General features: G+C 40.8%; 1 protein-coding gene across 2 annotated transcripts in view; it reads right to left on the minus strand.

Annotated features, from left to right (window-relative positions):
• Positions 1–11,426: 11,426 nt before the first annotated feature.
• The window catches only part of LOC126332010 (greglin), a 73,775-nt gene continuing 59,721 nt past the window's right edge, over positions 11,427–25,480 (minus strand). Inside the window, exon 3 of one of the 2 annotated variants that reach the window (XM_049996542.1) lies at positions 11,427–12,054. In XM_049996542.1, the coding sequence (XP_049852499.1) occupies positions 11,927–12,054 (128 nt within the window). In that variant the 3' untranslated portion in view covers positions 11,427–11,926. The remainder of the gene's footprint in view (positions 12,055–25,480) is intronic. The other variant, XM_049996540.1, reaches the window with a different exon arrangement.

Below are 25,480 nucleotides of genomic sequence, written 5' to 3' on the forward strand. Positions count from 1 at the left end.
TGCATGTATGAAGTTATACTTTGTCTGTACCTTGTAAGACGTTTGTATATTTTCAGACCCATTGTGATACTGTGAGAGATTTTACTGATGTACATTGAATGGACTCTTGATTTTTGAGGTACATGACACTACTGAAACGAGCAGAGAGCACTTTTCTTAAAGTTTTGAGATATTATGCTTATTTTGAGATGCGATTGATGTATTATGATGATGTTATTATGAAGACCATGTGTACTATGATGTTGAGATACGTTTATGATCAGTAAGGCGATGCTATACGAGGAATATCATTATGCTATGTCTTTATTATGATGTAGTATTGAAGAAGTATTGACGAATAAGTAATAAGACGATGAATGTTGAATAGTGGTTAGGGACTCTGGTTTGTGGAAAAGAATCTGGACACCAATAATTGTACTTTAAGAGTTATGAAATTTGAGTATAAATGTGAATGTGAGTACCACAATGCCGACGGAAATTTTTGGACACTGTAATTGCTGAAATTTCGTTTCCTAAAAGTTCTCCAGTAATTTTTCGACTTGTGAAATTTTTTATTTGTTTGAAACTGTCGTTGTAGCTGGAACTGTTGTCACAAACATTTTCATAAAGTGTGTACGTGACCTTGACGTAAGGCTCTGCGGCGCCCTTCTACGCTCTATCTGCTTGGAAAGACCCAATGTATTGTTGCCATTCAAATGCACAGCAGTAGAAAAGAGAGCCCATTGACCTCGCTATTGACATTTATTTGCAGAACACACCACAAAGATCACTTACTATTACTTGGAAACATATGATTACACTTTGGAGTTGATACTTCGTGCTGCTCACAGAAATGCTTATGAAGTAACGAGAAATATTCTTACATCTACACACCTGATTATGATAACTGTCTCTCTACGAGAGTTGAGAGAATCTTTACTGTATTATGAAATGTTATATGGCTGATGAAGGATGTTTTATGCTTTGCTTGTGCATATTTGCTGATTTTATTTGTTATCTGGTACTAGATGCGCAGCAGCATTGGTCTTATAAAATAAAATTCGGTACATATGATAATGTACACACTTTCTGTCAACAGATCCATTAAACTATAATTTTGTGATCCACATTCTTAATAAAGAGCACTTGGAGAGGAAAGAACTATAACAAGGGGAAGCGACTAGTGACCGGAATTTCATGCATAATTTTCTTTTCAAGGAATTGGTAATTTTTGGGTAGAATAACTTGTTGTGGTGCACCACTCTAGTGTTAACATGTGACATAGACATAAAGATGTGAAAAGACATTTCCCTTATCTGCATTCCTGTCTTTATTGTAATATGTTTTCTGCTTGTGCGTTGTCATGTTTAGGTATAAGTTATTGCATTTGCTGCTGCTATTTGTCAGGCATTGTCCTACTGAATTTTACATTGTATAACTTTGTTAAGCCAGTTTTACCATTAATTTATTTTTCATGTTTGCTGCATATTTTATTATATTAGTTGTACTGTTGCATTTTCTTTGTCAATTTAGATATGCTGCTGCTTCCTTTGCCACTTTGCATTTTTGTCATTGTTGTTTGAGTCATTTGTTTTGTGCTGCTGCATTGCCTCATTCTCCAGTTTTTGTATCTGAGCTCAGTAGATTTAAGTTAGCTTAAGAGGGGGTATTCTACATAAAAAATGAGTTATCATGAATTGGGAAGAAATGCTTGAGAATCTATATGGGAAAGGTTTGGGCAAAGAGTATTGTACAATGAGGAACAATTATTTTGAAAATGGAAATGGACAGATTAGTAGGATATAGTGACAACATGTTTAGGTAGGATTCTCTTGGAAACATATGATGTAAGAAATATATATATATGAAAGTATAAATACAGATAGATAGGACTTCTTTTTTGGGAATAAATGTTGAACTAACGGATTTCTCTGAGAATTAGATGAATTTGTTTTGGCTGAAAGTTATAGAGGTATCAGAATGAAGGATATTATTGAAAGGAGAAAAATGAAAAATAGGTATATAATGCTCACCACAAGTACTGCAAATACCAAATGTCACAATGAAAACAGACCCTGTTCTTTCCTTTTGTGTTATTCTGCTATGCTTTTGGGTACCTTTGTGTGTCTATTTTCTTCATGTCTTTGTGTCTTTACCTGATAAAATAAATTATGTAGAACTTTTTTCCTTCTAATTCTAAGCTGTATTCACTATGATGAGAAATAGTATTATTCTCAAATTTCATCTGTTTTTGTAAGATTTTCTGTACTTTGGAAAGATGTTTACTCATTATTTATTTTGTTATGTTTTCTTTTAATGCTCATGTGTGAAGTCAATGTTTCTAAGGCTATTGTCATTTTTCATTTAGTATGTCATAATTCCTGTAATACTCATGTATAATTTTATTTTCATTCTTTTTGTAAAGCCTGTAAATACTGCAAATGTTATCTGTATTATCACGTTATTTACTGTAATGATGTTTTCTTTACCTTTGTAATTGTATTATTATGCTGTAAAATTGTAATTGTATAGACACCAGTTCTCCATGTTTGGTAAATAGTACGGATTAATTTCACTGCACACATCTGTCTGTTGGTCATACAATATGTATAAAATCTCAGTGGTTTTATTACTGTGTTGATGCTTGCACGTGAGACGTGTGTTGATAATTCAGCAAGGGATTGGCTAACAGCATTGCTGGTTCCAAGGATATTGCACAAAAAAAGTATGTTCCCAAGTGGTAGTTCATGGACTTGCTATATTATCCTCAAGACTCTTCAGTTGTGATTGTCCACACTCACAGTTGCAATGGATGGCTGCCGGCCATCTCTAGAAGTACTACAGTGGGTTTGCACCTTTTGTGGTCCACTACTGCCATAATATCTACAAGGTCTACAGTGGCTCTGCAACTTTAGTAGCCCATTACTACTATAAGCTCTACAAGGAACACTGTGTGTGCTCTGTGGTGACCTACCTTTTCTACCAATATTCTTCAAGACTTCGACTGACTCTCTTATGCGTCTGCTCTGTTGTGGCCCATTACCAATCTTCATGTCTTCATGTCAAGAGTCGGCACTGTGTTTCTGTTGGGATGACAACGCTACTTCTTCAAGACTGCATGGAGGTCAGCTATTTACGTGGGCACTTTATTATGCTGCTCAGACTTTGTGCACAAAACTGTCATAGACTACGCTTATGATGAATGATTAGGACTGTCTGTATGGACTGTTACGACAATTTTTGCTTTGTTCACCAACATTTTATTACTAATTGTGTGCATCTAATCTATTAGATATTGTTATTATAACAATTCTCAACAAGTTAGTCTTGAACACCGCACAAAACACTTTCAAATTTTTTTTTCAGAGGAGTAGGAGGGTATGTATGTAGCCTGTTTATATGTTTGTTTGTAGACATTGCTTTAGACTGCATTAATATCACTAACAGCGCTGAGCGCCCTCTGTAAGAGACTCTGTGGCTGGTCGGACTCGCTGTTAGAAGTTAATAGTTAGCATTGATCGAGATTAGAAGCAGTGTTAGTGCGGGCGGACGGTCTGGACGGGTGTCCGTTATAGAGATTTAATGTTGGTTGGACATGGATTGGAAATTGTGGGTAATGGAATCATAGCTGATTATATAATTTTTGTAGCTAGATGTAACATGATTAAGGTAAAATCTGCTAAATACATTGTTTGCTCTGCAACAAAATCTTTCCTTTGCCAACCGCATTTCTATTAGTAGTTAGAGCCTACAGTAGTTAGAATCCTTTTAATTAGTTAGCTGTATTTGCTTTAGTTCGTGTCATGAGGATTTTCTGTGAGGTAAGTGACTTATGAAATGTATGGGTCATTGTTGGGATTTCTTCTAATTCAGGGCCATTCATCTGTGTTAATCAAAAGTCAGATATCGCTCTCCTTGTATGCTGTGGGTCATAAATGAATAGAATAAGTATGAGCTGTATTTGTCAGAGAAAATTCTGTAGGTCAGTGCTGAAACGATAAAGGCAAAGAGACAATAATTTCAGTTTCACTTAGCAGTTTCAAAAATAAACGTAGAAGTTTCACCTTCTGAGTTATTTCAGTTTAATTAAAAAATAAAGAAGTTTCAAAATGTTATGCTGCTGTGGTATTAAGTGTGAAATGGTTTTCTTGGAACGAGTAGTACATTTAGGACGTTTCGAGAAAGCAAATCAAGTGTCAGCTATCTCAGGAAAACCTGTGAATAAAAATGATCTGTCGTAAAGTAAGAAATAAAATCGATTAGAAAAACATTCCACTCACCTTTGAATGATACTTCAAAACATGTGCGGTAAACGAGATACGTCACATTTGTCTCTAGCATATATAATTTCTTCCTTTTAGATAAAGCATTCCACAAAAGAATTGAGAGGCATTTTTTCATTTTTTTTACTATGGCAAAGTGCTATTTCGTGCTCTAAATAAAGTTTTCTGCATGCCGATATAATTTTCTCCACGGTTGTTGTTTGGTACAGAGAACTGATTACTCCACATACAATATATAACTGTGGCTCACAATACGTGATAAGTCGCTTATTAATCCCTGTTTTCACACTTCAGCCATTCGACTAATTTCATACGCGTCGTTTCGCCCTATCTCGATTTTGCAAGCCTACAAAGTACATTTTTAAAAATCTCTTTCGCATATTTTAATCTTCACCTATCACTTTAAATGTTGACCTCTGTTGTTCACTTCAGTTCTAGATTAACTATTCGTAGGTACGTAAGTGCTAGCCTGTTGTAATCAATATGTTCATGCTTCAAGGTTCTTGAAATTTTTCATACAGTCAACATGAACGCCAGACATCAGCGCAAGTGATTGGAAAAATCTTCCTCGTACACTCGCGTTACTCTAAGCGGTTTTCCTTTTTCTCACAGTTACGTCACCGATTTCGGGTATAGAATTTTCTTTAACAATCGTAGAAACAGTTTTCCATATCAATCACTACTTGAGAAATTATTTAAAAAAGGAAGAAAGGAAATACTCAAGTATTTCGTGAATGAAAATATAAAATTTCTGTCAGTACTTACAAGTAACAAATAACAATGCAAACTACATCGAATCTCTAAGCCATATTACTGCACCCTGTTTCATATTTTGATTTATATATGTTTCAGAAAACGGTTTGATTATCAAATGCTAGCATACCGTTCGTATCAGTTCATTGGAGACGTTAATTCTGTTTCCAGCAACCAACATCTGAACGACTTTCCTTGTATTTGAGAAGTTGTGCTAGCGTTTCCTTTGTTTTGTTTATTGTTATCGCCACTTTTTCGAGCACCTCGCAACAACGGGTGTCATTGTACTGCTCCGTTACTTTTTCCTGCTTGTGCGTAATACTTGAGTTAAGCTGAGATAACAGAAAACGGATACCCACAGAAGTTAATCACTCATCAATACAGCTGAGTTGCTATTTCACTCACCTGTTTCGGCATGTTCTTATTAAACACACAGTAAGAAGAGAAATTTCTAGTAAGAGAGTGAGCTCTCACAAATTACTTCTGACACAAACTTCTTATAATGCTTTTTAAAATCAGTGCAATGCAGTGTACGCACAGGTTCGAAAAGAAAATTATGTTACTTTTACTGAAAGCTTTCTTTCCACATTTAGTATGCCAAAGAACATACCACTTTTCTAGCACCAGTGTGTGCCGTAGAACTGTTGTGGAGCGAATTACCCTGAAATTAGAATAAAGAGTGCAGTCATTTGTGTTTCCAAGACGAATCGTCGAACAGACGCACTAACGTATAGACCAACATGTCTGACATTGTTGCACAGTTTTTGAAGATGTTCCACGCTCGCTCATTTTGACGTTTCTGGAGACCTGTTCTGTAGGAAACAAAATGTGTTCAGAGAAGAGCAATTGTATAATATCCAGCTCTCTCAGTTCGTCGACGAGACCCAGAAAGCAGAAGATACCGGCGCCAAAGTCAATGTTGCGATACTTCACTTCGAGAAGGTTTTTGATACAGTTCCACAGTGAAGCTTAATGAAGAAAGTACGTTCGTAAGCAGTGTCATACCGCCTGTGCGATTCGACTGAAGAGTTTCTTGCAAAGAGAACACAACATGTTATTCTATCTAGAGAGAAATCTTCAGACGTAAAAGTGGTTTAGGGCGTACTTCAAGGGACTGTCATAGGGTCATTATCTTCCACAATATACAAACGACCTAGTAGTCAACGTCGGAAGTTTCATGATGCTTTTCGTGGGCGGTGCTGCTGTATATAAACAAGTCGCAACGCTATAAAACTGCAGATAAATGGAGACCTGGAGAGTATCGGCGTTCGCTGAAGTGATTGGCAGTTGACCTTCATCATAAATAGGCAGAGATACATATTATAGTATTACAACATGCTCTGCGCTCTTAGGTAGCACAACGCTTCTTGTACAAGCCTACCGCTGCGCACGGGGATCACAGCACAAAGTAACGACACCTGAAGATCGGCGTATGAGAGCCCGAAAACGGTCGTATGATAATAAAAGAACTTTACAACTGAGGTGGTATTTTCAAACCCTGGTATTACAGTACCAATCACAGGAAAGAGCCATACCCATAAAATGTCTAGGAGCATGGGGGCGGAGCTATCTAAGGTAAAACGACCTGGTGAAACCAGTCGCGTGTAAGGCAGTCGTCAGACCGAATTTCATTGGAAGAATCCTCCGTTAACGTAGACCCCCACTCACAAAGGAGGTAGTTTACAACACTCTCTTTCGACCAGTACATGAATATTGCTCACCACTCTGGGATTCACAAGAGATAAGGTTGATAGAGGAAGTATTGAATATCCAAAGAAGAGCAGCGCGTTTCGTTAGAGGTTCATTTAGAGTGGTTCAAATGGTTCAAATGGCTCTGAGCACTATGGGACATAACATCTATGGTCTTCAGTCCCCTAGAACTTAGAACTACTTAAACCTAACTAACCTAAGGACATCACACAACATCGAGCCATCACGAGGCAGAGAAAATCCCTGAACCCGCCGGGAATCGAACCCGGGAACTCGGGCGTGGGAAGCGAGAACGCTACCGCACGACCACGAGATGCGGGCATTTAGAGTGTGCGAAAGTGTCACAGGGATGTTCAGCTAACTCCAGTGGCTGATGCTGCGAATGAGGCATTCTGCATCACGATGTGATTTATTTTTACAGGTCCGAGAGCGTATTTTCTGAGAGTCGACCAATGTATTGCTTCCTCTTCACTGTTACAGTTTCGAGAGCGCATTTTTTTGGAGTCAACCAATGTATTGCTTCCTCTTTATAAGTATAACCCGCAGATATAGCATGAAGATAAAATTAGAATCTTCGAGCTCACACTGAGGCATGCCAGCGATAATTCTTTCCGGGATCCATTGCCATTTGGGGCACGATAAGGAGAACCGGCAATGGTGTACAAAATACCCTCCGCCGCACACCGTAAGGTGGCTGGCGATGTGTAGATGTCGACGTATCTTTTAATGTAGTACGGTAAAAATTCTGACAAAATGAGCTTTATACGAATCACTGTGTAATGTAAAAGGAAAGCCACAGACATAATGGCTAGGCACATGTTTCGCAGTTCACCAACTGTTCCATACATACACATATACTTAGCATGATAAACGTATAGCTTTTTATTTCTCATTGACACTAGTATTCTACCGCTTTAAATCCCTTGAATCATGAGCACAGAGAGGTCGTGGAACACATAGACCTAAAACCACGATCACTTTCAGATGCACCGCACATTCCCAAAGGTTTTCCAACAAACCGAATTCGCTCTTCCTATAACAGATTTTAAATATCAGGGCCAGTCCATACCGCTTCATGGCGTTCAGCTCCTGTATTCAGTAAATTCAGACACTTTTCGATGGTATCAGGTGTTCTCCTACCACTAACCAGGCTACTGCACCTTTCAGATACTCTTACACACTATACTTCTTCAATATTCTGAGGATAAAATGATGAGTAAAATTGTTCCTCTAATAAGTGAATTTGGCTCCAATTATCTCACGAAGCATCAAAAATAGAAATTTAAAATTAAAAGGAGTTATGTGGAAACTTGTCATAAACGGCATTCAGATTAGTGGCGCTCAAGACCTGTCGCATCAGGCTATGTTGTTCCCTTTCGAGACGACAGATATCTATACCCTTTCAAACGAGCACCGCCTATTTCCTTTCCCAGTCTTAGCCAGCCTGAGGTTGTGCATCATTTTTGATGACCTCGTCGTCTTCTCTCAAGGCGCCTTTGCTTCTGCACGATGAAATACTTGGATATGGATTCTATCTCTCTTACATACATGGCCTCATAAGATGAACATCAGGATTTTATGGATTGCTAAATCTTATTGACCTGCTGTACACACACTTGGGTGTGCTGCTTCGCCTGAGTCTCGCCAACGGGGTCAAAACTTCAACTTGTCAGTGGCTCGTTTCTCTTTCTTCCACGATCGACAGAGGATCTGTCACATCGCCGTGAAACTAGCATCCCTGTGAGCTGGCTGTATGATGCCTTGAGGTATTAGTCCTTCTGGTCTACGCGCAATACTCGCTACGCGCGCGGAAGCTTTTATTTGGCAAGCAGCTCTTGGGACCCTCTGTCGGAAGAGCTCTGTCAGCGAAAGACCCATGTCAGCCGGGCAAGAGCATATGTCCACTTCCATCTGAGCAACCTACAAATCATGTATATTACGCATATATCGACGAAAGGTGGAACTTCAGCTCTGACTTCAAAACAATCGCCAAATATTGCAAGTGGTAGGATAATACATTCAGGGCAATGCTGCCGTTGATCAGTACATCGCTAATGGGTACAAATTACAAATCGCATCACATTACGTTTAACTTTTGTGGGTGTCTTGGTGTAAGTGAGAGGACAGAAAATTTTTAGAAAAGGGTAGAATATGGTCAGAATATTGCCTTGCAGTGGACTGCAAGCTGAATCACAGATACGAACTGTTATTAGTGCTATTACTCAAAAAGATATCGATACTGAATAATTACACGGCCAGAAAAGAATAAGTACACTCTCTTAGAGACTTTCACTCAAGATTTGTTTCTGCAATATTGCTTATGGAATAAATGAAATTACATTTAGAGATTAATAGCAAAAGCGGTTATGAAGTGCCAGGTATCAACCCATGCTGAAACACCAAAATTAGTACGTGGTGTGGCCTTCACGTGAAGCAATGCAGGCAGTGACTCTGGCAGACAGTTGATCGTACAGATGGTGAATACTGTCCTGGGATACGTTATGCCTTGCCTGCTTAGCCTGTTCTCGAATATTTGTTGTTTGATGAGTCACACGTGTCACTACTCGTCCCAACATCTTCCACATACGCTTGGCTGGAAGACAAGGCTGGAAATCGTACGGGCCAGGGAAGTCCCTATTCGTCTTGCAGAGCACGTTAAATTATACCGGCAATGTTTGGGCGAGTATTATCCTGTTGGAAGAATACATAACCTTCCTGATGCAAGAACGGCAAGTGAACCGGTCTGACAACATTCTGCACGTACCGGACACTGGTTAGAGTCCCCTCCGGAAACGCGAAAGGTTGTAGTTCAGCGCACCTCAGACCATAGGTTTGAGGTGGGGCCAGCCTGCCTTGAACGAAAGCACTCAGCGACATAGCACTCACCAGGTCTACGTCGTGTGCGCACACGACCATCACTTTCATGCAACCAGAATCTGCTTCTGAAGTCCATGGCGCGCCACTCCAAGTGTACCTGAAGGCAACCGTCGATCCGTGCGCATCGATGCTATGGTGTGAGTGAAAGATGGGCTAGAGGTGTGGGTTCCTGTAATCGCAGTGCTAATAATTGGTTCGCAACAGTTCGTACTGACACGTCTGGGTTCACCAGCTCTCTTATTTGTGCTGTGGTGACTCTACGATCTGCCATTGCTACCCAATACGACGACCAATGTGGGCATCTGAGCTGCGTGGACGTCGAGAATCTCGTCTAAGGGTCTGAAATAGTCACGTGACCACTGATACCAGCACCGTTATACTAGTGAAGCTGCACGTTCCACCTGTGTGCCAGTTCTCCGAAAGTACAATCCCGTCACTCGCAATGCCACAGTTGAGCCCCTTTCAAATTCACTCATTTGGCTGTAGGAAACACGAGCGGGACTCCGTGGCATGGTTGCCTGCTTGCTCCACACGTTTGAACGACACTGAGCCTTCTTGCTGAAAGCATTTCGTATTAAAGGGTAGACACATACGGCGCTGCTCTGGTAGTTATGCCACTACGCTATCTGTTGATGGACGATTCTCAGTGAGTGCAACTACTATACCATAGATGGCATATGCCGTTATCGGATCAAAATCAACGTCATCTTTCCAGTGGCACAATTTCTTTTTTTTTCTATATTAATGAGGTTCTATAAATATATAGAATTAAACGGAGACTGTCTTACGAGATAATACCACAACACTATGTAATAAAGCTTCTATATCATTAATCAGTTTGTGTGACAAAATAATTTCTGGAAGCACATATTCATTTATTAATATCAAATACATGTACTACTTTAACTTTAATTCGAAATGCAAACGTTTTGTACTTCCAGTCGGTAGTCACTCAAAATCGTAGCCACATAATGAAAGTTATTTTATTTTACAGTTGGATGTTTTATTATTAGTTTGATAGCCTAAGATAAAATGTTTATGTAGTAAGAATTTCGTTGTCACAGTTAGCTTTTAATTAACTAAGACATCAAACTTGCACACACGCAGTGATGCCACCTTAGCTGCCGTTAATTCTGCATGCCATCATATGGTACTCACCTAGTAGCCACGGAAGATGGTGGTGGTTAGTGTTTAACGACCCGTCGACAACGAGGCCATGAGAGACGGAGCACAAGCTAGGGTTAGGGAAGGAATGGGAAGGAAATCGGCTGTGCCCTTTCAAAGGAACCATCCCGGCATTTGCCTTGAAACGATTTAGGGAAATTACGGAAAACCTAAATCAGGATGGCCGGAGACGGGATTGAACCGTCGTCCTCCAGAATGGGAGTCCAGTGTGCTAACCTGTGACCACGGAAGAAAGAAGTTATTAAAAACCACGCTGGAGGCTAACAGTGCAGGTCTTTAAGACTGGTTGAAGAAATACAAACATAAATAGTGACTGTAATCACTGTGAAACGTTGAACGTTGTCCAAGCAATAATTCCGCAAAGCAGTAGAAAAGACCGCTTTTGACAGGAACGGCTATACTCCTGGATTCCACGTACGTTGCTCAACGTCATTCTGATACATGTGGCATCCATCGATAAACATTATTCAACATCTAATTATGTTTCATCTTTACTTATTTATTTAAACTTTTTGGTAAAGCAACATAGGTATTTGCCGCAACCGAAGCGTCAACGCATTTCACCATGACGTTTTGCAGACCGCATCCTGCAGTCCTTTTACCATTAGTTAAGGTTTACACAGGAAAATTAATACAACCTATATTTATAACCAACAGGTTTATTTTTAATTTGGCAGTACGTTGTCAATGAAACCATGTATCCTAATGAAAGAAAATCAGCGATTTGAATGTATAGCTTGATTGGGCCGAATGTGACTGACGTTATTAACGTGCATTTATTATTTTCCAGTGTCAGATGCTATTGGCAGATAAATTTATTGTGTAATCAAAAATGTAACACCAGATGACATGGGGCTTCCTTTGGGTTTGAGCCAATCTATTACAGGAAAAGAAAATGATAAAGAAGGACTGAAAACTGTATGTAAATAACAAGTTGTATTAAATAACAGCTGATTTGATTTATTGTATTTCGTGGTCGAATCAATGAAACAGAAAAGTCGTTGAGGTTATTCAGGTAGTTTTGTTGCTAGTACCTGAGGTAAATTCTTCTGCTGTCGGATTTTCTTGGTACCTCTAAGCACACTCATTATTTTTCTGCTTTTCGAAGATTCCTTGTCGTCAGGAGATCCACTCGGACGTTACTCGCTGGAGGATGAGTCTTCTGTTTCAGTGTCTTCCTCTAGATTCAAACGCCGGGAAGATTTCGTTTGCATTGGGCAAAGTGACGTGGTTGCTTTACACATCTCCCTTGGTACAAACGTGTAAACTGTAACAAATAAAAGGAAGGATATCTTAATAACGGTAGTATCTGTGAAAAACTTTTCTACAGGTGTTATTATTTATTGTTGATAACATATATGTCGCTTTTTCCATTTCCTTAACGGCACGGACAGCTGTTGTTGCAATGTGACTAGATCATGTTCTGGCTTCGCAATTTAGAGAAAGTTAGGGATTCATTAGCAAGAAGTGGGTCCCCACACGCCCAAGAGCATGTTAAAAATATAGAATTCCTTTGACCACATTCCCATTAATACAACTGTGTCTTGCTTGTTCTTGAGCGTTTGGTCGTCCATATTTGCTTGCTCGGTGAAGCATTGTCATAGCGAAAATGTTTGATGGGCGTTGGAAGTTACCATGTGTGCCTTCTTGTGTATCTTGTGTTTTGAAGGCTAGTGCAATGGCGTTTCATTACTTACACTTGTGCTACGTATATATTTCGGAAGTGCAGCGAGTTCTTTACATCTTTATATGTTTAGTCATCCACATTACTTTCACGGACGAAGCGTAGGCAGATGACTGTTCATGTGTGTCTTTGTCTCCAATCTTTCATTTCATCTTGAAAGTGTCTGTGGTGATACGTAAAGGGATGTAAGGTGCGAGCTTTTGCGGTACTGCCGTAATGTCGGAGCGTGATTCAGGTGGTACTTTGTAGGCCAGAAGGAAATGAGATCGTGATTTAGCCATCTAGATTCCGAGGTAGATACAGTCCTCTATTAAATAAACTCGGCCTGAATATGTACTACATCCCGATAAGGCGAAGCATTCGTTAGTAACAGCAGTAAAATTTTTCCCATTTCAGTGGTATCAAACGTATCATGGCAAGAGGGCTTCCGGTTTAGTGGTCTGTACAAATACCTAGCTGTCCGTGGAAATAACGTAGTCTTCGATTTCGTAATTTACAATACCACCAAGAGAACGGATGTATCATCAGGCTGTACAACCACCCATACAAACCACGGAGCTTGTCTTAGAGATCGTAAAAGAACACGTCTCACAATTAGAAATGTGTTTATAGCTATAAAAATAAAGAAGTTACATATTTCTATATACACAAAAGTTTTGAAGATTTTACTGTAGACGTACATCAGTGAAAATACTAAGGACAGCATACACTCTACAGTCGAGACAACAGGAGAGTAACGTATTACCAGTGAGGAATAGACAATGTCAGCATTGACTGCAAAAGACTAAGGGAAAATAGTCGTATTTGTAGTAATCGGGTAAAAAAGAATATCCACAGAAAGTTCCCTACATTACGAAACTTTTTTTTACATAATACTTAGTTCTCTTCTATATCTGCTTCAAAAAAGATAGTTGCGTTATATATAAGTATGATCATCTCGACATTGTAACGTGCCAACAAACAAGCCATTCGCAGAGATTACAAACTGATTCAATAACTAGTTTTGAACAATCAGTTCTGTATGAAAATTCCTCTAAAATACGGAGAAGAGTTACTGGAAAACAACGACAGCCTTGTGTCCTCAGAGTGTTTCACGGCGACATGACTGGACAAAATCGTATCAGTTTTCAAGCCGCATCAGTTCCAACAAAACTCTCGAGCTCTCGATGGCAAGCTCCGCCATCGACGACAGTAGTACTGACTGCCAGGACGGCTCTTTTGTGATTTCATTCCCCTGCCTTGTCTCCGATGTGTTTGGTATCCCTTGCGAGTTAGGCAGCATCTATAACGACCTGACAATCAACACAGTTGCGGTGCGTTGTACAGTGCACGAGGGACATACTAAGCACAGGGAGCTCGACACGTCGGTCATAGCTGAGCATTGCCTCAGAAACGGATACAAAGTACTGTCTAAGAACACAAGAGTCTGGGCTCATGCGTCAACATGCTGGGAATCAGTTATAAAAGAGGCTGCCGAGATTAGAAAGAACAGCAACAATTGCAACAGATATTTACTATTAACAACAGCCTTGATCACGATTTATTTATCAAGGTGACCGGTTTCGACCACTACTGTGGTCATCTTCAGACCATTGAGTAGTAACCTCTTCTGTTGGAGAATGGTAGTAGTGATTCTCCAACAGAAAGAGGTTCCTACTCAATGGTCTGAAGATGCCCACAGTTGTGGTCGAATACAGTCACACCTCGATAAATAAATCGTGATCAAGACTGTTTTTAATACTGAATATTTGTAAGACATTGATCACAGCATTTCCCATAATGTATTCAAAAGTAATTGCAACAGAGACAAGGGATACACACTAAGTAGGGCATGGCGGCGGGCTTTGGGCGTCGAAAGCAAGCAACGGCGGATGCTTAAGGGAGGCGGGAACTGCAGTTCCAAACGTGGCGCCGGCCCATCGCGCCATCTGACGTCATTCGGTCCTGCAGCGTGCCGGAGCTGCCGTGAGCTGCCCAACTCGCCTTCCGCGTACCCCTCGTTTCGGCCCTCTCTGGCTGGTGCCAGCGGCCGTAATCTTAGGTATGAAAGCGGGAAATGGTGGCATCCCGAGGCCTCCCCTCCTTCGGCATGTCCCTCCATGCAGTTTTTGCTTTTCTTCGTGTGTAATGCATCTCGTACGGTTGTTTTAAAGTGTAATCGTTCTGGTATGTTTTAATACTGTGGCCAACCTTTAACTTGTGCATGTGACTTCAGTGTTTTTTACGTGTTACACAAATCACCAGCTGTGTTTTTTTTAACTTTATGTGGACTTTCTTTTAACTATCCCACAATTAAGGTCTCCGCGTACGTGCGTTTTTAACCCCCACTTATTCGGTTCTTATGTTCCTCTTTATCGCCTTTTATATGTATTGTTTTCATCTTTTTATTATTATTATTATTATTATTATTATTATTATTATTATTATTATTATTACTGTTTATTATCACACGGCTGAAGAGAGACAGATTGTGCCGCTGCCAGTCCTTCCCAGCCCAGCTTCATCTAGGGGGGTAGGGTAATAAAATCACAACAAAGAAAGGAAAAAACGCTATCCCAGCAGTCGGTAGTTTTACTTCTGACAACAATGCGGAGCTCGAGAGTTTTATAGGAACTGATGCGGATTCGAAACCGAGAACATTTTGTGCATGGTCAGACTTTTCAATGATTAACGAAAATATTGGACCAAATAAGCCCTCGGTTACAAATATTAAGTCAAAATTGACCTGGTCTCGACGCTACTATGAGCGTCGTCTTCAGAATTAGACTAACTGTTCTAAAACAAATTAGTTCAGTCTCGTTGCTACCCTTGTTAACAGTACGATCAGCCCTTAGCGGCTCGCCATCTCACAACAGTTTATGACGTCGCCTTTCCGGCTCAGATCTTTTTTAATATGTGCCTTGTATGTACTGCATCATTTCCAGTCAGTACAAACTTTAATTTTATTAATGTAGTATATACCTAATATGTTTTAGAACAGTTACTCTAAATCTGAAGACGATGCTCATGGTAGCGTCGAAACCACGTCAATTTTGACTTAATATTTCTGACCGAGGGCTTACTTGTTCCCAATATAATTCTGACACGGTCACTGAACCTTAGCAGCTATGTTACAAGTTTTAGATTAATGAAAACCATCTCAGCTGTATAGTTACATATTTATTGAGCTAGCTAACAGCTAAGTCGCTATACAGATAAGGCGCTAATCATTACCTATTAAATTTTACCATGTATAAGTCTCAGCATGATCAAGATTGTTGATAGTCTTGTTATTCATATTAATAATGCTCTTTAGCAATAAGAATTTAAATGTGTTCACACCCATTATATGACTGCCTTAGCGATATATTATTGCAGTAAAATTTATGGCCTAAGAGATGCTAAGAACTATTAGAGAGTGACGATTTACCATAAGATAGTGTGTTCTGTGACTGCATCTTCAACTTTGTTCTCTATTTTAGCACATTAACTTCTTTGTATTGTAAATTAAATGCAAGAGCCTTGTTTATTCGAAAGATGGCATAGTGCATATACAGTGCACTCAATACTCTGTAGAAGTTCCTCTGGCAGGCATAAATAGTCCAGTCAACTTGCAGAAATACCCTGCAGAAGGTGGGGTAGAAGAGTTTATTTTTTCAACTCGTTCATATGGTTGGAAATATTAGAAAACCGAGTTTTGCCAACAAAATTTGGCTTGAGAAAACTTTCTGCAGTCAAAAAACTTGGAAAAATTCGGCCTTTTTTCCGTTTTTTCAAAATATCTCAGTTTCATTTGCTCCTATCGCTTTAACGTCTATGTTCTTTTTTAAAGAGCACAAAATTATCTACAAATTTGATTCTTGCCATTTTTTTCTACTTCCAATATCTAAGGCACTACAGCGTCTCCAAAAATAGCAATTTCTCAAATTTTGAGCATAGTGGCAAGATACCTTATTTTCGAACACTATTTTTTCAGTTTTTGTTTGCGTAGAATAAATACATTATACATCATGTTGTATGTTGGAATTTACCACTCACTTTCAAGTAGTCGATTTCTCTGTATGCAACATGAGGATTGCTGGCCACCCAACTGTTGTGATTCTTACATCACTACCTGAAATTCACTATGGGCCACTTCAGCCCTGGTATTTGTAAAATTATAAATATAAAAATACATCACTAACAGACACATACATACATACACACACACACACACACACACACACACACACACACACACACACACACACACACAAAATAAATTGTCTCAGGGAAATTGAACTATTATTAGCTGCAATAAGCAGCCTAATTAGGTAGGTAATTATTCTGGTGTATAAAAGCCACACAGTTGACAATAAAAAATTAGCTTTATTACAATTAAAATGCATTGTCAGTTACTAACAAATGTTGACAGTTCTGGGTGTGTCATACTTGTGATATCGCTCATTAGCGCACTTGAGACAGATATGAGCATCACTTCCAACGTTTTGATGGGCCAGGTTCCTCAGTGTCACCAGAAATACCTTGAGTTACGGATTCAGGGTCTGTACCTAGAGTTGATCCCAGATTGACCTCTTCTTGAAACAGCGAGTCAGCCTCAGCAAGTTCACTGATTTCGTCAGCGGTTTCCTCAACATACCCCATAACATCTTCTTCACTGTCTTCATATAAAAATTTTGGTACATTTTCACAGTTGACCCCAATACATTTCTTGCAAATTGAAGAACATTTCAAACCCGTTTTTCTGCAGGAGCACGCCCCGCCACAGTTCAGCTTGCATGAGCATGAAACAATGTGAAGTGCTACAGGTGCTGGAGCTTGGCTCATTATAACGGGTATTTCACCGTGGTCACTGTGATTCCAGCCCCATTTCTCAGGAGTTTTCCAATTTCCCATGCAACTTTGGACTTGTTGGTAAGTCCGCAACGAATGATGTGTAGCATCTAGTGTAGGTGGCAACCGTGCAAGATTCAGTTTGCTTTTTGTGGCAGGCTTGGCGAATAGCTGGTACCAAAAATGGTCTAGTGTGTGGGAACTGCTGACACCTCCACTATACAATGCAATAGTAAACTGTTCTGTTGCTGTTATTATTTCTTCATGGGTAGCATGTGGTTTATTGCCGTGCAAAGCGCTGAGGTTACGTGTTCATTTTTCGCAATAATATTGCAGCACATAATTTTTCCTTGACCAAAAAAAAGCGGATGTTGTATCACATCCACTAAAGGCGTAAGTGAACAGAATATATTCACTGTCAAATTTGTAAGATGCAGTGAGAAACCACATGTCTTCTGCATTTCCTCTTCCTGGCTTTAAGAAAAATAAGTTTTCAATACCATGCCCCAAACCAGTCTTGAGCACAAGCAGGTCAACATCTTCTCCTGTAATGACAACACTTCCCAAATATTTGGTCCTTGAAATGACAGATGTTACAATCATAACGTCAGCAGCTTCTTGTGCCTGGTGCACTTCAACGCTACACTCCAAAAATTCCTGATTAAGAAGTGTGATCAAACGTACCTTGTTTCGTTCATTGTACAAGAACTTGTCCTGAGAGACTTGGTTCACCATCTCTGATTCAACCACAACGTCAACCGAAGAATGTTTTTGGACCTACCAATCCTCTCAGCACTCTTTGTGCTACATTTGTCTCCCACGCATGGATACCCATCACATACAATAGCAAGTTGAGATCCAAATTGACGTTGCAGGTAAGACACATAGCTTTATGCTATTGACTTGAAGCAAACATATCGGGTCCAAGTCACGTTGTGGATAAGGTAGCCTCCATCAAAATTTCGTTTGGCATATGGCAGTCTTAACTGCTTGGTTAAAAATTCATCAGAATTCCCTTTTGCACATAAGACGCATTTCTCTTTTAACTTGAACTGACCTTTTTCCTGCGATCGACATAGCATGCCTGTTGGTTCCTGAGGATGTCGATGGCTAGCTGCTATCATTATCTCATTAAAATACTTCTTGTAGCATGCTACATGCACCATCACTTCACTGAGCGTTTTCAAAAAACGGGTGTGACTAGACTCCCTGCGTTTAGCAATACAATCAGTAAGTGTGCTCAGTCATTTCTTTTTCACATTGCATCCAGCACTCATCTCAGTTTTTTCACAAATGAAACACAAATTCATGTCAGACATACTCATTTCCATATAGTGAATGGAAGCGACTCCAAACTGTAGGACCCTTATTGTTGTATCCTAATAGCTGTCAGCGCGCTGTGAACAATCACTAGAGATAATTGCCTTCCGCCCGCTAAAGAATAAATACGCTTTTGTCTGCTAAAGAACAATTCCTACATACTTTTTCTTATAACTGATCATTAACGTCAATCAACTGTAGAAAATGTACGGCACCTGCATGCAATCGTATTACATATTGTAACACAAATAAACTTCATGCAATCCGACGTGAATGTGTTCGTAGTTACTGAATATGATGCTGTTTGTCCTGGCCCTGCAGCAGAGTGAGATGGTAAATTCCAATGAATAACATGATGAGTAATATGTTTATACTACACAAATAGAAACTAAAATAAGTGTTCAAAAATTAGCTAATTTGCCACTTTGCTCGAAATTTGAAAAATTGGTATTTTTTGACTCACTGTAGCGCCTATGATATTGGGAGTAGACAGAAATGCTAAAATCTAAATTTGTAGAGAATTTTGTGCTCTTTAAAAAAGAAACTAGACGTCAAAGCGATAGGAGCAAATGAAACTGAGATATTTTGAAAAAACTGAAAAAATTCCGAAATTTTCGAAGTTTTTTGACTGCAGAAAGTTTTCCCAAGTGAAATTTTGTTGGCAAAACTTTGTTTTCTAACCTTTCCAACAATATGAACGAGTTACAAAAATAAAATCTTCTACCCCCACCTTTTGCAAGGTACAGGATTTTTTTCTGACAGTTTTACTGGACTGAAAAGCTCTGATTGTTCTGGGTATCGATTCACACACGTCTGACTCATAAGTCAATATGTCCTTTTTACAATCTCTCGCAAAGGAACTACTTGTGAAATGTGTGGGACGACCGTAAGGCCAGTCGTTACTATTGCACTGCACATCAAAATGACTCGTTAATATTCAGAGGTGACTATTTTCAAGACAGAAAGGAAGAACTGCTTCAACCTCGCTATACTCAAACTATTCTCAGTCATTGGTGCTTCCTGCACTGCAGACATCCTGAGGACGACCGAAGATGGCTTGCGGCCATCTGCTTCGTGTGGAGAAAGCACTATCGTGGGCGTAGGGTGTGACGCAGCACCGATCCTTGTGGCACGCGTGCTGCGATGGGTCTGACCGTGGTGACAGAATTGCAGCAGTGCCATGAATGCCTTCTTTCTGCAGTTCCTGTCCTACTCTTTTCATTGTTATTATCCTCTACAAGCCATTAAGCCTAGCCATCACCGCCGGGCAGTAGTTTAATCACAATCTTCTGTAATACAGTCCATGCATATAACTAAATTTAGCATGATTTTACGTCTAGCAGATAAAGTTTTCCTGTTAAGTACGTAAGCTATGCTGTCTTAACACTAGATACGTTATCTCTACAAATATGCCTTCACTAGATTTACGACGATTGTCTCCTATGTACTATCGCTTTGGCCTCGTTCAAAGTTTGTTTATCCGACACTATGGTTCATCACCATCCCTAGCTACTTCCGGCTTCTCAGCTGTAGAGAATTTCAGTCTGTGACAAAAACTGAGAGATTCTGTCAGCGCCATGATGCTCACACTTCTCTAGTCTCTTTTTCACCACTTACTGAGAGAGATCGGGAGCAATAAATGCAATTTTCTTGTCCGTGACGTTAGAGAAGTATCTGAGGGATATTGTTATGTACAGATCTCGAATGCTACTGACTTATTACCTATTGTTCTGTAACAGATCACACATTAAGGCGGTCACATTTCTACACACGCATTAGTAACACATTTCCACAAAGTGCATGGAACTCACAGCCTAACATTAATTTCCTACATGTATACCTTTCACACAAACATCTTGAATTACTTCTTTCGAGGAACTAACCACTAATTTCATTAAAAGTTTCCTTCCATTTGTGTCTACAGTGATGTGAGTTGGAACATTTACTCTAACTGGACGGTGGAAACTGGGAGAATCCGTTGTAGCACCGCTTTGCTATCATGTTCGAACTAGTGAGAAACCTATGGTATCGTGTGGAGTGCAATCTATGTAATAACAAAAGTAGCTCTTCACATTAATTGGGATTTTTCCAAACGAATGGACGGACCTCACTGGCGGGAGTGGTATCTCCTACAAGTAATCATTGGCAATTCACAGTGGTATGTAGGAAGAACAGTACAATAGTAACATGAGGCAAATTTGACATTGGTGACAAATTATTGTATCTATAACATTCTGAACCCTTATACAGCGGAATGCAAACATTGTTACAGGGAGCTGCCCTATGCGTTCCCCGAGAGGTGGCTCTGTCTCTGTTGTAAAGGTACTTACCTATAAGCTCGAGCTTATCCGACCAAGATAACCCAAGACCACTTTTTTCAAGGTGTGCTTCTGATGTCATTACACAACAATACAGCGCGACACTAAGGTCTGATAAACTTCGACGATCACAGGAACTCATCTCGGGAAAGCACATACACGAGACTTATATGTCAGTCGTCTACGAGCGTATTAACCCTCCTCTGCCTTTCCCCACTCCCTCTCGCGTCTGCCCAGCCCCCCCCCCCCCCCTTTCTTATGAGCCGTCGTCCTCCGCCGGCTCCTTCCCCCCACTTCGTTTTTCCTCTCCTTCCGCCTTTTCTTTGCCATCATCTGTCCAGGTTCCCCCCATCTTCCCTCGGCGGTGGTGTGTCATATTTGTGCCAACATTTTAGTGCAGTGTTCAAGTGAGCGTTCAGTGTTGTGCGTCTTTTCCAAAGTGTTGCGATCAGAAATCATGCTGTCACTGGGTGTGATTTTTATATCTCTTGCGAACAGAAACCTAATTGTCTGTCTATTATTTTACCTGTCTGCTTTCTGTGTATTTTATTAGCATCGTCAACCCTGTGTTTTATGTTTTAAGTTCCAGAATTTTCCGCTATTTTACCATTTAAGTCAGCGATTTTAAAGCCTGCTTTTATTATTTATTATATTCATTAAAAAAAATATTCTGTAGGCTGAAGCGCGGTGTACTAAGCTGCTGCCAGTCCGCCCTCTTCTGGGGGAATCAAATCTCAATAAAGGAAAAAAAGGAGCGTATTAACCGGTTGTGACTGCTTGACGTTAGTTAGCATGTAATAACAACTCAGTAGAAGGAAATATTTTATTCAGTCCATCTGGCTACCTTAAGTTCTCCATGGACTGCCGACATCAAGATCATTACAGATATAGAGCTAGTTCACACAGACGATGGTACAAATCGGCAGTAAACTCATTAAAAGAAACACACAGACATTCGAAAGCGCTGATAAAAATCCTGTAGAAAGCATCTGATGTCTTTAGGGCGCTTATAGATACGTCTCCAACAAACTAATACAGTACTGCCAGACTGATCTTTCCTGCTGTTTCCCCCACGACTAATCAGACCACCCTAAAGTGATAATTTAGTAGAACCGCATTGACTACCGGGATTCAACTACTAATTTTCTCCAGTTTTGCAATCTGTATTGCTCTCCAAGGAGCACTTAACACAGACGATCATTCTGGTCTTTGAGGTTATCGTGGACTCTGACGGAACAACTATGTCTCGTAGACAATTAAGCCCATGTGCAGTAGAAATGAGTGCATTTCGAGAATAATACTGTCATCTAATATGAGAATTATAAATTTTCAGAAGTAAATTCATTGGTCGTTATTCACAACTGAGACGATGTCATAAAGATTGTGATCCTAGTTTCTATTCGCCCCAAATATGGGTTCATTAGAGAATAGTAATGCTGCATTGCTTTACGGTTGAGGTGGGCGATCATTATCAACATAGCCGGCCAGGGTGGCCGAGCGGTTCTATGCGCTACAGTCTGGAACCTCGCGAAAGCTACGGTAGCAGGTTCGAATCTTGCCTCGGGCATGGATGTGTGTGATGTCCTTAGGTTAATTAGGTTTAAGTAGTTCTAAGTCCCAGGGGACTGATGACCTTAGCAGTTAAGTCCCATAGTGCTCACAGCCATAGTGCTCAGAGCCATAATCAACATACGCTTCACCCCACACTCGTCTTTAGTGGCCCAGTAAGTCAGCCATAGCCAAGCATTGTATCTCCACAGGACATTCTACTCATACTTCCGCCACGGAAATCTTGATCCCAACGACAGCCTACTGGAATTCAGTTATTAAGGACTCTGTGGAAATACGTTACGTAGAAATTCTTGTAAAACGTGTTGGCGACTCAACTGGATCAGGCGCTGGACCCGATGATTTTAATATTGTCAGAAAAAAACACTTTACGCATTACTACACGCCTAGCGGGAACATATTTTAATGATTTGACAAATGGATTTTAACACCGTGGATCCGCGTTCCCTCAGAAGACTTGCATACAACATTACCTTTACGCTTGCGTCTGCGCTCCACATATGGAACAACATCTGAAGAGCGCGCTGAACTCAACAGAGGGCGCGCATGCAGTTGTAAACTGTGCGCCAGTTATTAGTGGAAACTCAATGGTGCACACCACCAATGTCCAGTGTCAAAAACCTAAGGGTGGCTGAACGGTTGCAATCCGCAGTATCGTGCCATCCGGTTCCAACGCTGAAATGTCACGGAAATCTAACAAATCTGGGAAAACTTCAAAAATGTTTTTAGTTATTTTCAAATTCACTGTCACACTGTCTCAAACACAATAAAACTGTACCACCCAGAAGGGAAGGAAAAACCGAAATGAAAGTTCACGAATTAAGAGGGCACGTGACGATATTTTAGTGACATGTTCAGGGATGATTCTGAAGAGGTTTCGACGTGCTTTGTGCATAATACACTGACCCTACCTTTTGGTAGCCAGACGATGACGACAGTAACCTTGACGAAGAATATGCCTGCCGCCACGTTCCCATGCAGTGTAACATCGGGCCACTGTCACACGCAAATGTTCCACAAGTCTGGATATTGGACGAATTGACCAAGAGCCGAAATGGAGAGTCAAATCGATGTCTCTGAAAGTGCGTCAGGTGTTGAAAATGCTGTCTCCTTAGAGTAAGCTACATTGACTATGTCCTTCACAGTAATCACTGAACATTCAGCAACGCTGAAACTCGTTAGCCACGCGGAGTGGCAGCGTGGTTTGAGACGCTATGTCAGGCATTGGGATTCCGCCCCCCCCCTCCCTACGCCACCTCCTCCCCCCCCCCTCCCCCTCTGGCGGAGATTAGAGACCTCCATCGCACATGGGTAAGTCTAGAAACAGATGACCTCAGCAGTTTGGTCCCTTAGGAATTCACACATATTTGAACTTTTTTTTTCAACCCCGATATATATACCTTAACGAGCCAGAAAACAACAGTGAACACGAACAGCTCTAATGCCCTCAGGCCGCTATACCGGTCACAGAGAATTGCAAACGTAATCATTTGCATTTAACGCCGACAGTGTTCACGTGTATGAAGTTACATTGATATCCGACTATTTAATGTACACTGTGTGACCAAAAGCATCCGGATCCCCCCCCCCCCCCCCCAAAAAAAGCATACGTATTTTTCATATTAGATGCGTTGTGCTGCCACCTACTGCCAGGTACTTCATATGGGCGACCTCAGTAGTCTTTAGACATCCTGAGACAGGCAATGGGTCGCACCGTGGAACTCACGGACTTCGAACATGGTCAGGTGATTGGGTGTCACTCGGGCCATTCGTCTGTACGCGAGATTTCCACACTCCTAAACATGGCTCTGAGCACTATGGGACTTAACAGCTGTGGTCATCAGTCCCCTAGAACTTAGAACTACTTAAACCTAACTAACCTAAGGACATCACACACATCCATCCCCGAGGCAGGATTCGAACCTGCGACCGTAGCAGTCGCACGGTTCCGGACTGCGCGCCTAGAACCGCGAGACCACCGCAAACATGCTTAGGTGCATTGTTTCCAGTGTGATAGTGAAGTGGAAACGTGAAGGGAGACGTACAGCACAAAAGCGTACAGACCGACCTCGTCTGTTAATTGAAAGAGACTGCCGACAGTTAAAGAGGGTCGTAATGTGTAAGAGGCAGATATCTATCCAGACCATCACACAGGAATTCCAAATTGCATTAGGACTCACTGCTAGTACTAAGTCAGTTAGGCGGGAGGTGAGAAAACTTGGATTTCCTAGTCGAGCGGCTGCTCATAAGCTATACATTATGCCGGTAAATGCCAAACGACGCCTCGCTTGGTGTAAGAAGCGCAAACATTGGACGACTGAACAGTGGAAAAACGTTGTGTACACAGTGTGGCGATCCGATGGCAGTGTGTGGATTCGGTGAATGCCCAGTGAACGTCATCTGTCAGCGTGTGTAGTGTCAAAACTAAAATTCGGAGGCGGTGGTGTTATGGTGTGGTCGTGTTTTTCATGGAGGAGGCTTGCTCCCCTTGTTGTTTTGCGTGGAGCTATCACAGTACAGGCCTGTATTGATGTTTCAAGCGTCTTCTTCCTTTCCACTGTTGAAGAACAATTCGAGGATGGCGATTGCTGCTTTTCACACGATAAAGCACCTGCTCATAATGCATGGCCTGTGGCCATGTGGTTCCAAGACAATAAAACCCCTGTAATGGACTGGCGTGCACAGAGCCCTGACCTATGGGATGTTTTGGAACGCCGACTTTGTGCCAGGCTTCACCGGCCGACATCGACCCCTCTCCTCAGTGCAGCACTCCGAGAATAGTGGGCTACCTTTTCCCAAGAAACCTTCCGGCACCTGATTGTGCGTAAGACTGGGGGAGTGAAAGCTGTAATCAACGCTAAGGGTGAGCCAACATAATATTAAATTCCACCATTACCAACGGAGGGCACCACAATTTTGTAAGTCATTTTCAGCCAGATGTCCGGATACCTTTGATCTCATAGTGTATGTGCTTCTCTTTTCCTGTCACG

Source organism: Schistocerca gregaria, chromosome 2 (genome assembly GCF_023897955.1).
Source record: "Schistocerca gregaria isolate iqSchGreg1 chromosome 2, iqSchGreg1.2, whole genome shotgun sequence".
In the NCBI taxonomy this organism is placed as follows: Eukaryota; Metazoa; Arthropoda; class Insecta; order Orthoptera; family Acrididae; genus Schistocerca; species Schistocerca gregaria.